Source organism: Haemaphysalis longicornis, unplaced genomic scaffold (assembly GCF_048455015.1).
Source record: "Haemaphysalis longicornis isolate Haplotype H1 unplaced genomic scaffold, Haemaphysalis longicornis Haplotype H1 scaffold_6, whole genome shotgun sequence".
Lineage (NCBI taxonomy): Eukaryota > Metazoa > Arthropoda > Arachnida > Ixodida > Ixodidae > Haemaphysalis > Haemaphysalis longicornis.
Genome location: NW_027526407.1, coordinates 176623320 through 176635491, shown reverse-complemented (window position 1 = coordinate 176635491; position 12172 = coordinate 176623320). Strand labels below are relative to the sequence as shown.

At 50.4% G+C, this 12172-nt stretch overlaps 1 protein-coding gene across 1 annotated transcript; it reads right to left on the bottom strand.

Annotated features, from left to right (window-relative positions):
- Window positions 1-8515: 8515 nt before the first annotated feature.
- Window positions 8516-10216, bottom strand: LOC144143382 (uncharacterized). Its single transcript, XM_077675146.1, has one exon. The coding sequence runs from the start codon at window positions 10214-10216 to the stop codon at window positions 8516-8518; it is 1701 nt and encodes a 566-aa protein (XP_077531272.1).
- Between the last annotated feature and the right edge of the window lie 1956 nt (window positions 10217-12172).

Genomic DNA, 12172 nt, shown 5'->3' with positions numbered 1-12172 from the left:
TCTGATAAATACCGATTAAAAGTTTCTTAGGCTTTCTCGCAAGTGTCAACGTTACTAAAATAACTGCTTTAAATCGGTATAAATTGGAGGCCCTAAGCTAAGATGCCGAATGGTTTGGGTGTCTGCGCTTGTATCCCGCTGGTGTGTAGCCCTAAGCCACTACATTAGGGCTGCTAGGGTCCGCTGTCTCACTCTTCGAAAGTCGCTCCTCTTCGTTTTCTCTCACTTCCGAATCTCCGCCACGGCTACAGCGGCGCGTCACCCGTAGATCTAGCGAGCCCCTTGCCGACACTGCTGCTGATTTCGGCAAGGTGCTCTCTCGGAATTCCAGGTAACGGCAGCCAGAATTTCTGGTTTCACTGTTTGCGGAGCCACGTGTGTGAATGTAAGAGAAATCGCATGAATAATTGTTGTGGGTATCGTTTATAGATTTGCTTTCGAACCACCTTCGCAGCGTAAATTGGGGCCATTTTGTTCTTGTAGTTCTTTCCTGCAACAATCTAGATGAACTTGCAACGAGGGCGATGGCTTTTTCCCGTACAGGGGTTTCTTTCTCCACTGATTGCATCACGAGAAAGCGAGGAAGTTGTCTTTGCTTCAGAGGTGAATGGTTGGTCACGGTTTGAAAGTAACTTGGCCCATTGCCAATTTTCAGGACACGATTATTACGAGGGCGAAGGTTTGGAAATACCATATACCATAGTATAAAAGCAGGGGACGTGAGCACGTTATTTGTCATTATTACCTTTATAGGTGAAGAGGTACGGGAGCTCCCTGCCCGTTAAACAGACAAGGCGCCACCCGCCGGAGCTTGACCTCGGGTCCGACGGCCCCCGTTTGCGGTTTCTGTAATTTACCATAAAACTTCAACCCACGGTAGATTACAGCATCAGTATGGGGGCTTGGGGCCGCGGTGTTGCCAATACCGTAACCAAGATTACTAAGGGTGCCTCCTGCGGGGTAAATGCCGCCTGATAGCGTCAAGCTACCTCTCGTGCTTCTGCGTGCTCCTCTTACAGCACGAATACCGATCGCGTGCTCGCATTTCGGATGCGCTAGAAGGTAAAATTATTAAAGGAAGTTCACACAAATGCATGTAACTTCTCTTCTTCTCCGTCTCGGCTGCCGAACTTGTGGCCCCCGTCGGCATGGGCAGACTTGGAGAAGAGAGAGTGCCTAAAACCGGGATTTTGCTTCCTTGAATTGAAAAAAAGAGTTCAAACTTATGTATTTCCCGAATGACACTCAACCAACGACCATTCATAGATCATGCAATGATTTACCCTTAGCAAAGGATACCTCTTTGAGTTAACAAAGAGAGTGGTTAAATGTATGTCACTTGTCTCAGGATTTACTGTTTGCATTGACCCGTGTTTGAATTCAAGTGAGGTACTATGGGTAATCGTGGTGGGTGTTGTCGACAGTGTCGCTTTCCAATCACATTTAAAGGGTGATCGGCGCACAATTCTTTATTGTGAGCAACATACTCAAGACACTATTATGCGACACTCTATTGACATCAGAGTAGAGAGATAGTTCATTGCTTGTTGCAAACTGTGACTGTGCGAATACAGCTTGAAAATACAAATAACATGATTCACGATCACTCCAGCGTGGGTTAATTACAAGCCAATGTACAAACTCACTGTGACGTTTTCTTTTCGCGGCCGTTTAAAATCTCGGAATTTTCAATGTTCACCTGTTTTGAAGTTGGATAAAGTGATGTTGCAGCAGAAACAATTGGCACGACACTGGGAATCGGAAAAGACAATGCGAAACTCGTTGAGCTGCGAAGATTGATTGATTGATGGTAGGGTTTAACGCGCCGACGCAACGCAGGCTATGAGGCGCGCCGTAGTGGAGGGCTCCGGATTAATTTTTACCACCTGGGGATCCTTATCGTGCGCCGAAATCTCGTACACATGGACGTTTTTTCTTTTCGCCTCCATCACAAAAGGGCCGCCCTGCCGGGAATCGAACCCTAGACCTCGTGCTCAGCAGCGCAACGCCTTAGCCACTGAGTGACCGCGGCGGGTGGTTGAGCTGCGAAGAGACTGCACGTTTTTTGTTAGGTGCTTGGCTTTAGGTTTAGGGTTTATTATAGATTACGTACCCATTTCGTAAACTGGGCAGCATAGTAAATTTAATTGGGTACGAAGCACCTAAGGAAGAATAAACATTTATATCTAAATTTATTTCAAAGAACGTTGACATCACGGTCAGCGAAATTATTTGAGATATTTCCAGAACACTCAAAAATGGCTACGTCATTAGCGCCCATGAAGTCTTCCACACTTTTAAGAAGTGGAAGGCTAGTTAACGTTGTACAATCCAGAAAAATAAAAACAAAAACAATGTTGTGATCAAAAAGACCACATGTGACGAACAGGTAGTATGATTTAAAAGATCCATAAAAAAAAACACGTGTTGGCTGCAGAACGTGTTTGAGAGGATTGTGTGAGCAATATATCAAATGTGTTATCACTCTCACAGGAATGGGATACTGTTCACAAACAGTCCCAGTAAAGCTGGGCAGGTTAAAACTTTCAAGCCTATTTTTCTAAAAAAGGTCACAATTTATTGCACATTCACAAACAAATCGGTAACAAAATCAGGTGGTTTTTACACACCAATAACAGTGAATTCTTTTCCAGAGAAATGCTATGAGGCCAAACTTTCACTGGCCGCTGATTGCACGAGCACTCTGGCTTTAACATATTTTTTTATTAACTGCAACACCACCTTTTGTGGCCTAATGTCTTTAGGGCAGTGAAGAATGAATTCCAATTTTTGATACTGATTGGAATTTGCATTCCAGATGAAGGTATCTTGATCGACTTGAAATTTTTAACAAGCTAGTTACACTTCTTTTCAGCAGCTTTCTTGGTTTTGCCTCTTTTAGAAAGCGTTTTCTTTTTAGGATTTAAACCGAGAAACCAATCTGGATTTATATTTTAGTAGTACTCTTGAACTATTTCACATTACGGCGATAGTAAGGAATTCTTTGATGTCACGGAAATTCAAACCAAATGGCCTTATTTCAGTTCGTTTACCTACCGGATTTCCAATTAACTTAGAGACGCCCTCGTAAATCCCAATTCTGCTAAAATGTTTTCATGACAACTTTTAGTTCAAAATGTTGTTCTTTTTCGTCGGGGTCCGCAGTGATGCCAATAACGACGATATTAAAACGTTCGTTTTGGTCTTCGTGGCCCACAAGGTTACACCTTTGAGATTCCACCAAGGTCGAAAACGAACCCACGGCATTCCTAGTGTCCCTTAGCCTCGTAGATAGCAATTTCATCTAGGTAATGTGAACCTCAATTTGTAAAAACAGGTCTTGGACTATAGGAAGAGGCTTTTGGTATTTTCTTTATGACTGCCGCTTAGCCTTCTAACGTAGCTTTCCCAACCAAAATTTGGAACATCCATTCGTGGTTTTAGTTCAACCCCTCCATAAAACAGTTCTGAAACAATGAGCTTCTGACGTAAGGTGCTGCAGGTACCCGGATCACATACAAAACAACTGCTCCTTAAATAGTTTAAAGAGGTCATATTAAGTGCAGAGGTTCCCTGTAGTTGCGAGTGATTTTCTCCATGCGATGGTAATGTTCTGTTGAACGATTCTTTTTGACGAGAAAAGTGGGTGGAGTGCACAATTTGTTGGAAATGCTAGAGACACCTCGGTACAATTATTTTCGGCTAGATCATCAATTGCGCAATGGCCAGCTGCTCACGCGCTGTAAGGCCTCCGACGTAGGAGACAATAAGAACTTGTTTCTAGGTGGCGGCTGACCATGGAAGAGCACCCAAGCAGGTTGGTTCACAGTAAAATGTATCGTCGACTGGTTTACCCACTCTTCCTTATGTGGGCTTCATTTGCGGTTACAACACCTTTTATGACAGTTGTACTAGTTCAACCTCTACAAAAAAATCATAAAATTTATTATATATGCAGGTCTCTAAACTTTTTTTGTATAATTTAGAAAACAAATTAGCAGTAACCCCCGCGAAAAATATGACGCAAGTTTTCGATCTCTAAGTGCTGTATGAACATATGTCAGCCTATTTACTTTATTGAGGCAATTTTTGAACTCGGGCAAAATCAACTTATTTGTATATATATATATATATATATATATATATATGTATATATATATATATATATATATATATATATTGTCACGTGGATATTTGTCAAGCCGCGATGCCCCGATTGCGATGTGTGCGATCGCCGTGCAAAGTTCAATCCCCTGTTAGTGCTACGTTCCGTGCTTCTTGGCCAACCAGGTTTCTGAAGACGACGACGTAAATGTGTGGGTCCACCGCTCGCGGGCCAGACTGATTGAGCCATCTTTATTGAGCCTCGCCGTGCTGCCTCTACTCTTCGGTGTAGTGCTACGCCTAATAAATAGGTACATCGCCATCCTGCTTTCTACAATTCCGTCTACTAAGACGCAACACTGGTGGAGGAGCCGGGTTTTCTTATGCCTGGATCCCTGTCCGGCGCCAGCCCAGAAAGGCCGTGTCTCATCAACAAGCCGGTCCATCGGAGCAGTCGGCGCAAGCTCGGTCTCTCTCCTGAATTACCGGGTCTTTCCAACGTCCGCACCCGTAAGACCCCACAAGCTCCCATTATGGCAACACCACAGGTGGTAATTCACCAGCCTCGCGATCCCAATAAATTCCTAGGGGATGCCTTTGAGGACGTGGAAGACTGGGTTGCTCACTTCGAGCGTGTTTCCACTTTTAATCAGTGGGACGATGCGCTGAAACTGGGGCAGGTGTACTACTCGTTGGAAGACGGCGCTCGTATTTGGTACGAGAACCATGAGGCTACATTCCCGTCTTGGACCGACTTCCGCCAGAAGCTTCAGGAAACCTTTTCCGACCCGGACCGTCCTGAGAATGCGCTCCAGTTGCTGGAGTCGAGAATGCAGAAACCTAACGAAAGTGTCACCATATTTGCCGAGGACATGGCACGCCTTTTTTGCCGCGCTGATACTGCCATGGCGGATGCGAAGAAACTTCGCTACCTTATGCACGGCAGGAGCAGCTTTTTGCCGGCCTTGTCCAAAACCCGCCACGCACTGTGCAAGAGTTCATCAGGGAGGCCACGGCTATCGAGCGGGCTGTGTAGGAGCGCAGTCGTCAGTATTCTCGGAGGTCCGCCAACGCTCCCGGAACCGCTGCCAGCCTGACGAGCGATGACAGCTCTTTGCGAGAACTGATAAGGTCGGTCTTGCGTGAAGAGCTAAGCAAGCTTGGAATTGCGACTCCACAGCAGACGCCCTCCATAGCCAGGATTGTGCACGAAGAGCTGCGCCAAGCATTCTCACCTCCCGACCCGCCCGTGCAAGACAGCCCCGCAAGCTACGCAGCAGCAATGCGTCAGCAGCCACCAAACATGCCAACTGTCCCTTTCCGTCATCCACCCTCACCTGTGCAGTCGTGGCCCACTTCGCAGCCGAAATTTCCACCGACCCGGGTTCGCAAAACGGATTTGTGGAGCACAGCTGACTGGCAACCCCTGTGCTATCACCGCGGTGAGCCTGGCCACGTCTACAGACGGTGCCCCTACCGCGAGATCGGACTACGTGGCTTCTCTCCGGCTGCTCCTCCTCCCCATCTTGGCCAGCGGCCGACCGAAATCGCCGACTACCTCACTGCACGCAACACCACGTCACCTATTCGTCGATCCCGCTCACCGTCTCCAGCACCGCAGCTCCCGCCGACCCGTCGCGCCCCTCGAGACGGCCCCGACGTCCGGTTTTCCAGCCCCCTGCGGGGAAACTAGACGAAGCGACCTGGGGAGGCAAGACTGCTGATTGCAGTGGCTCAGAAGACCTTCCATCGCCGCCGACGTCAACCAACGGATGCCCCACTACCACTCGACGGGAACACAGCGCCCATACAGTATTTCCGCAGTGTAAGCACACAACTACGACGACCCTTAACGCCGACGAAGGCGCTAGTGCTGAACTCAGGGTTTCTATCGACGGGCATGAGGTGACCGCTTTGCTGGACACCGGAGCAGATTACTCCATCGTGAGCCAGCAATTTGCCGAGCGCTTGCGCAAGGTAAAGACGGCGTGGGACGGGCCTCAGTTTCGGTCCGCTGGAGGCCACCTCATTGCTATATCGCTTCCGAGCGAATAATACTTAGAGCACCAGCCACGAACAACATGGCAAGATGGAAGCCGGTTTTATTCCACGCAGCACAAATCCTGATGATGATGATCCCTTGATTGTTGGTGATGATGATGATGACGACATATCATCTCTTCCCCCCTTAATAGGTAAAGCGTTCAGGAGAAAAGCCGTAGCGGTCAGGGGCCCGTCGGAGCCTTGTCGATTTTCGCAAAGTTGGCGGGTGGCCAGCTCCCGCCTCGGCTGCTTCCGGGCTGTCCTGCACTGAGGTCGTAGTACCGGGAGATGAAGTCGAGTCCACCTGCGATGAGGTCGGGGTACTCTCGGCGGCGGGTTCCTGCTGGTTAACGTCTTCCGAGCGACAGTCTTGTTCTTCAGCCCGACTCCTCAGCTGGTCCAAATGCCGTCGCTGGAGTCCCTGTCCCGATTCAACCGTAAGCATCCGGGAGCCCTGGTGACTGCGCACAACTCCGGGAATCCACCGTTGACCTGACCCAAAACTTCGCATCCAGACGGGGTCACCGGCATTAAACTTAGTCTTTATCGCTCTCGGTTGGATGTCTGCCCTATCCTTGTCCGGTGTGATGCAGTCCATTTTGGTTCTGATCTGATATCCCAGTATTAGCTCCGCCGGAGACTTGCCATCCTTGATAGGCGTTCGGCGATATCGGAACAGAAACCGAGATATGCGTGTTTTCAGGTCTATTCCAGTGTGTTTCTTTAGCCCTTCTTTGAGGGTGCGCACCGCTCTTTCAGCTAATCCGTTGGACTGTGGATGATACGGGGCAGTTGTGAGATGTTGCACGCTGTTTCGGGCCATAAACTCGCGAAAGACAGCGCTCACAAATTGCGGTCCGTTATCTGAAACGATAGTTTTTGGAAGGCCAAAGCGTGCAAACATTGACCTTAGGGCATCAACCGTTGATTGCGCTGTGGCAACTTTCATAGGAACTGCTTCCATCCATTTTGTTTTGGCGTCCACCACAAGCAATACCATCTGGCCGTCTATCGGACCGGCAAAGTCTGCATGTAGTCGGCTCCATCTTTCGCCGGTGTCTGGCCACGCCAAAGGTATCTGGACGGGTGGCATCGCCGAGGCCTGCGTGCATGTACCGCATGATTTGACGAGCCGTTCTATGTCACTATCCAAACCCGGGTACCAAAACAGGGTTCGGGCCATGCTTTTCATGGATGTCATTCCTGGGTGTGTCTCATGCAGCAGACGCAACATGCGTTTTGCCGCAGCCATGGGAAGAACAATGCGATGTCCCCAATACACCAAATTGTGGCTAGTGGTTAGCTCCGTTCTCCGGTTAAAGTACGGACGGAGGTGTTCGTGACCCTGTGGGAGGGAAGACGGCCATCCCTCTGCAATCCACTCTTTCACCTTCCGGAGGATGGCGTCCTGATCAGTCAGTTGTGCCACGTCGCGAGCGCATATCGCCGTTTCTTCCAGGCCTTGGGTATACAAAACACAGGCGTCGGGGCAGTCGTCCCGCGGCTCCGTGGCTGGCAATGGCAGACGACTGAGGGCATCGGCATTAGAATGTTCACTGCCCTTGCGATACTGTAATGTGTAGTCATAATTTCCCAAAAATAAGGCCCAACGCTGGATTCTCGCTGCAGCCATCTGTGGAATCGCCTTACTTGGATTGAATAAGCCAGTGAGCGGTTTGTGGTCGGTCACTAACACAAATCGGTGTCCATACAAGTAGTCCTTAAACCGCGCGACGCCGAAGACAAGAGCCAGTGCTTCTTTTTCCAACTGGGAGTAATTGCGCTCGGCCTTTGTAAGTGTCCGTGACCGGAATCCGATGGGGTAGTCAACACCGTTGACACGGTGAGACAAAACAGCCCCAATGCCTACAGGTGACGCGTCACACTCGAGTCGTAGTGGCTTATCAGGGTCGAAGTGAGCAAGGAACTTGGAAGCCGCAATAGCCTCCTTAACTGTTTGGAATGCTCGCTCTTGTTTCGGCTCCCACAGCCACCTGGTCCCTTTAGCTAAAAGGGCATATAGCGGGGTCAGCACGGTGGCGAGATTTGGCAGAAATTTGCCGTAATAGTTTACGAGGCCCAGGAAGGCTTTCAGCTCACTCACCGAAGTGGGTGTTGGGGCTTCGATGACAGCTTTCATGTTGTCATCCTTTGGCCGCAGGCCTTTAGCATCAATACGATGACCTAGGAAAGTGACTTCATCTTGCCGGAACTTGCACTTTCCTTTGTGAAGTCGGAGACCGTACTCCCGCAGTCGCTGTAGAACCTGTTTTAGCCTGGACAAGTCATTCCTTTTCTCCGCGATGATAATGTCGTCCAGGTATACTTGCACGCCAGGAATATCGCCCAGAAGCCCATCCATCCGCCTTTAGAATATGGCCGGAGCAGAACTTACGCCAAAAGGCAGCCGGTTAAAACAAAACAGGCCCTTGTGCGTGTTGAGGACTGTCATCTTCTTGGCCTCTTCATCCAACGGTAACTGGTTGTAAGCTTGACGTAAGTCCAGAGTCGTGAAGACTTCCCCTCCGTTTAGCTTGGCAAAGATGTCATCCACTCGAGGCAACGGGTAACGTTCCATCAGCGTTGCTGCGTTTACTGTCATGCGAAAGTCTCCGCACACTCGAATGGAACCATCGCCCTTTACGACGGGTACTACTGGTGTCGCCCATTCGGCGGTTTTCACCGGTGCCAGGACATCTTGGGCAACCAGCTGGTCTAGCGCGTCCGACATCTTATCCCTCAAGGCGTAGGGTACCGTGCGGGCCTTGAAAAACCGTGGACACGCGTTCTCTTTCAGCTGAAACGTCACCGGTGGTCCCTTGCAGAGGCCTAGCTCCGGAGCGAACACGTCGGCGTACTCGTTGAGCAGCTGTTGTAGTTTCGTTCCGGCCGCTTTTACCTCGACTGGTTGCACACTCGCGACCACATTAGACAACATTGCCACGCCCACTTCGTTGAACGCCTTGATTGTATCTCTGCCGCACAAGGATGGTCCCGAGCTGCCGACGACTATGACTGTGCCAGCGACATCTTTCCCATCACACGCAGCGGTCATACTAAGTTGTCCGACGACTGGAAGTTCCCCCAAGAGACAAGAGAGCCGTAACTGCGTGTTCCGTAATGGTGGCCACATCGCCTTGTACTTCCGGAAGACCGTTTCGGGAATGACACTTACGGGTGATCCCGTGTCCACCAGCATTCTAATGGGGATGTTATTCCAGGTAATCTCCTTGTAAATTGGCTTAACCTTGCGGATGCTGGCTTCTTGGTGAAGAACCGCTGCTATCGTGTGCAGGGCTTCATTTTCGTCCGAGTCTGTGTGCGCTTCCGCTGTCATTGCATATGAGCCCTGGCGCCATTGTCCGCACATCCGGCGTAGATGCCCTCGTTTGCCGCACCGGTGGCACTCCGTGTGACGGTGTTTGCATTCGTCCTCTGAATGCGATTCGCCACCACATCTTCCAAAAGTGTGGCGCTTCTCCTGTTTAGGGCGTGACTTCCATGGACGGGCCGTCTGTCGGGCAAGATGTACCGCATCTGGTTCTGCAGATTGCATGCTTTTAGCGTTCTGAGCCGCTTCCTGTGCTGATACAACAAAGTCTTCTGCCTGCTCCAGTGTGAGCTTTCGTTGCGTCAGTAAATTTCTCCGCACGTCTTCATCCCGCACACCGCAAACAATGCGGTCTCTTAACATGCGCTCCAGTGAAGTTCCGAAGTTACACTTCTCTGCTAGCCGTCGAATTTCCGCAATGAAATCCTGGGCACTTTCACCTTCTTGTTGCGAACGCCTGAAGAAAGCATAACTGGCAGCAATCTCGTTGACTTGCGGAGCGTAGTGATCTTCCAAATGTCCGATCACTTCCTCGTAGCTGAGCTCATTGACCTGTTTCGGGTGACATCGGGCTTGCACCACTCGCACCGCACTGTTCGTTAGCGAAGCTATAAGCAGTGCTCGCTTCTTCGTCGGCTCCTCGATGCTATGGGCTTCGAAGTAAGCTTCCAGGCGAACCCGGTACGTAGGCCACGTACCTTCTTCGTCGGTGAATTCCGGTGGCCGCCCGGCACTCATTCTTGCGTGGGACTACTCGCCTAGCGCAAGCGCGATCCTCGTCGCCACTGCTATATCGCTTCCGAGCGAATAATACTTAGAGCACCAGCCACGAACAACATGGCAAGATGGAAGCCGGTTTTATTCCACGCAGCACAAATCCTGATGATGATGATCCCTTGATTGTTGGTGATGATGATGATGACGACATATCACTCATGACACCAGTGGGGAAATGCACGGCTAGGCATCGTCTAGGAGGCTCCGACTTTGTCGGCACGTTCGTCATTCTACCTCGGTGCAGCAAAGACGTAATCTTCGGCATGGATTTCTTGCGCGAATACGACGCCGTTATAGACATCGGTTAGAACAGGGTGAGCTTTTCGACGAACCGGCCTCCAGTACAGCCTACCGAGCACCGACGTCTACCGCTGCGTATCGCCGCTGACGACGTAAGTGTGCCGCCACGATCATGCGCGTTCGTCGCAGTAGAGTGCGACGATCCTTGCACTGCCGATGGCGTTGCCGAGCTGCATACATCGCTCTTCCTCGACCACGGCTTTACCATCGTGAGAGGCCTGGTGCACCTGTCCTGTGGCCGCGGAAATCTCCTGCTCACCAATTTCACCAATGAACGCCAGCACATCCTGAAAGGGACTACTGTAGCCTTCTTCGAAGCTGTCGACTACGCAGAGGGTTGTTACGTGCTCCAAACTGGTGCCACCCCAACAGCGAGCGCCAAACTCGCAATAGACGTCAGCACCAACCTGTCGTCCGAAAAACGCCGAGCGCTCCTCGACCTACTGGAACAATATGCGGACTGTTTTTCGTCCATGGCAGGTGTCCGCCAGACGCATCCGACAAAGCACAGAATAATTACCGAAGAAACAACGAGGCCAATCCGGCAGAACCCGTACCGTGTGGCCCCCAAGGAGCGCGATGCAATACGGCGGCAAGTACAGCAAATGCTGGAAGACGACGTCATCGCACCGTCGAATAGTCCCTGGGCGTCGCCCGTAGTCTTAGTGAAAAAGAAAGATGGGACATTACGGTTTTGTGTCGACTACCGCAAACTCAACGAGGTCACCAAAAAAGATGTCCACCCGTTGCCTCGCATTGATGACTCCCTCGACCGACTACGACATGCCCGCTACTTTTCGTCTATGGACCTAAAAAGCGGGTATTGGCAGATCGAGGTCGATGAACGGGACCGCGAGAAAATTGCTTTTGTGACGCCTGATGAACTGTACGAATTTAAAGTGTTGCAGTTCGGGTTGTGTTGCGCTCCTGCCACTTTTTAACGACTGATGGACACCGTGCTGTCGGGCCTAAAGTGGTAAACTTGCTTGGTGTATCTGGACGAATTGATCGTGTTTTCCTCCACGTTTCAAGAACACCTCGAACGTCTTACGTCCATCCTCTAGGCAATACGATCCTCCGGACTTACAATAAAGCCTGAAAAGTGTCATTTTGGGTACGAGGAACTCCTGTTCCTCGGCCATGTCGTTAGCAGTGCCGCAGTTCGACCTGATCCTGCTAAGACTGAAGCGGTATCTCAGTTTCCCGGGCCAACCAACAAGAAAGCCGTGAGGCGCTTTTTGGGGCTATGCTCCTATTACCGACGATTTATACAGGACTTCGCCCACATTGCAGTTTCGCTGAACAACCTTACAAGGAATGATGTCGTGTTCCTTTGGAATGACGAGCAACAGAGGGCGTTCGACGAGCTGCGCCAACGGTTGCAAACACCTCCGGTCTTGGCCCATTTCGACGAGAACGCCACGACGATGCTTCACACCGACGCCAGTAACGTTGGACTCGGAGCGGTTCTTCTGCAATGGCAAGACGGCGCCGAAAGGGTGATTGCGTACGCCACTCGAATGTTGTCCTCTTCGGAAGCCAACTACTCGGCCACCGAAAAGGAGTGCCTCGCCGTCGTTTGGGCAGTACTTAAATTTAGACCATACCTGTATGGCC

Bases quoted from the DNA above. Each gene is read 5' to 3' on its own strand.
- LOC144143382 (XM_077675146.1), bottom strand. From the start codon at position 10,216: ATGAGTGCCGGGCGGCCACCGGAATTCACCGACGAAGAAGGTACGTGG.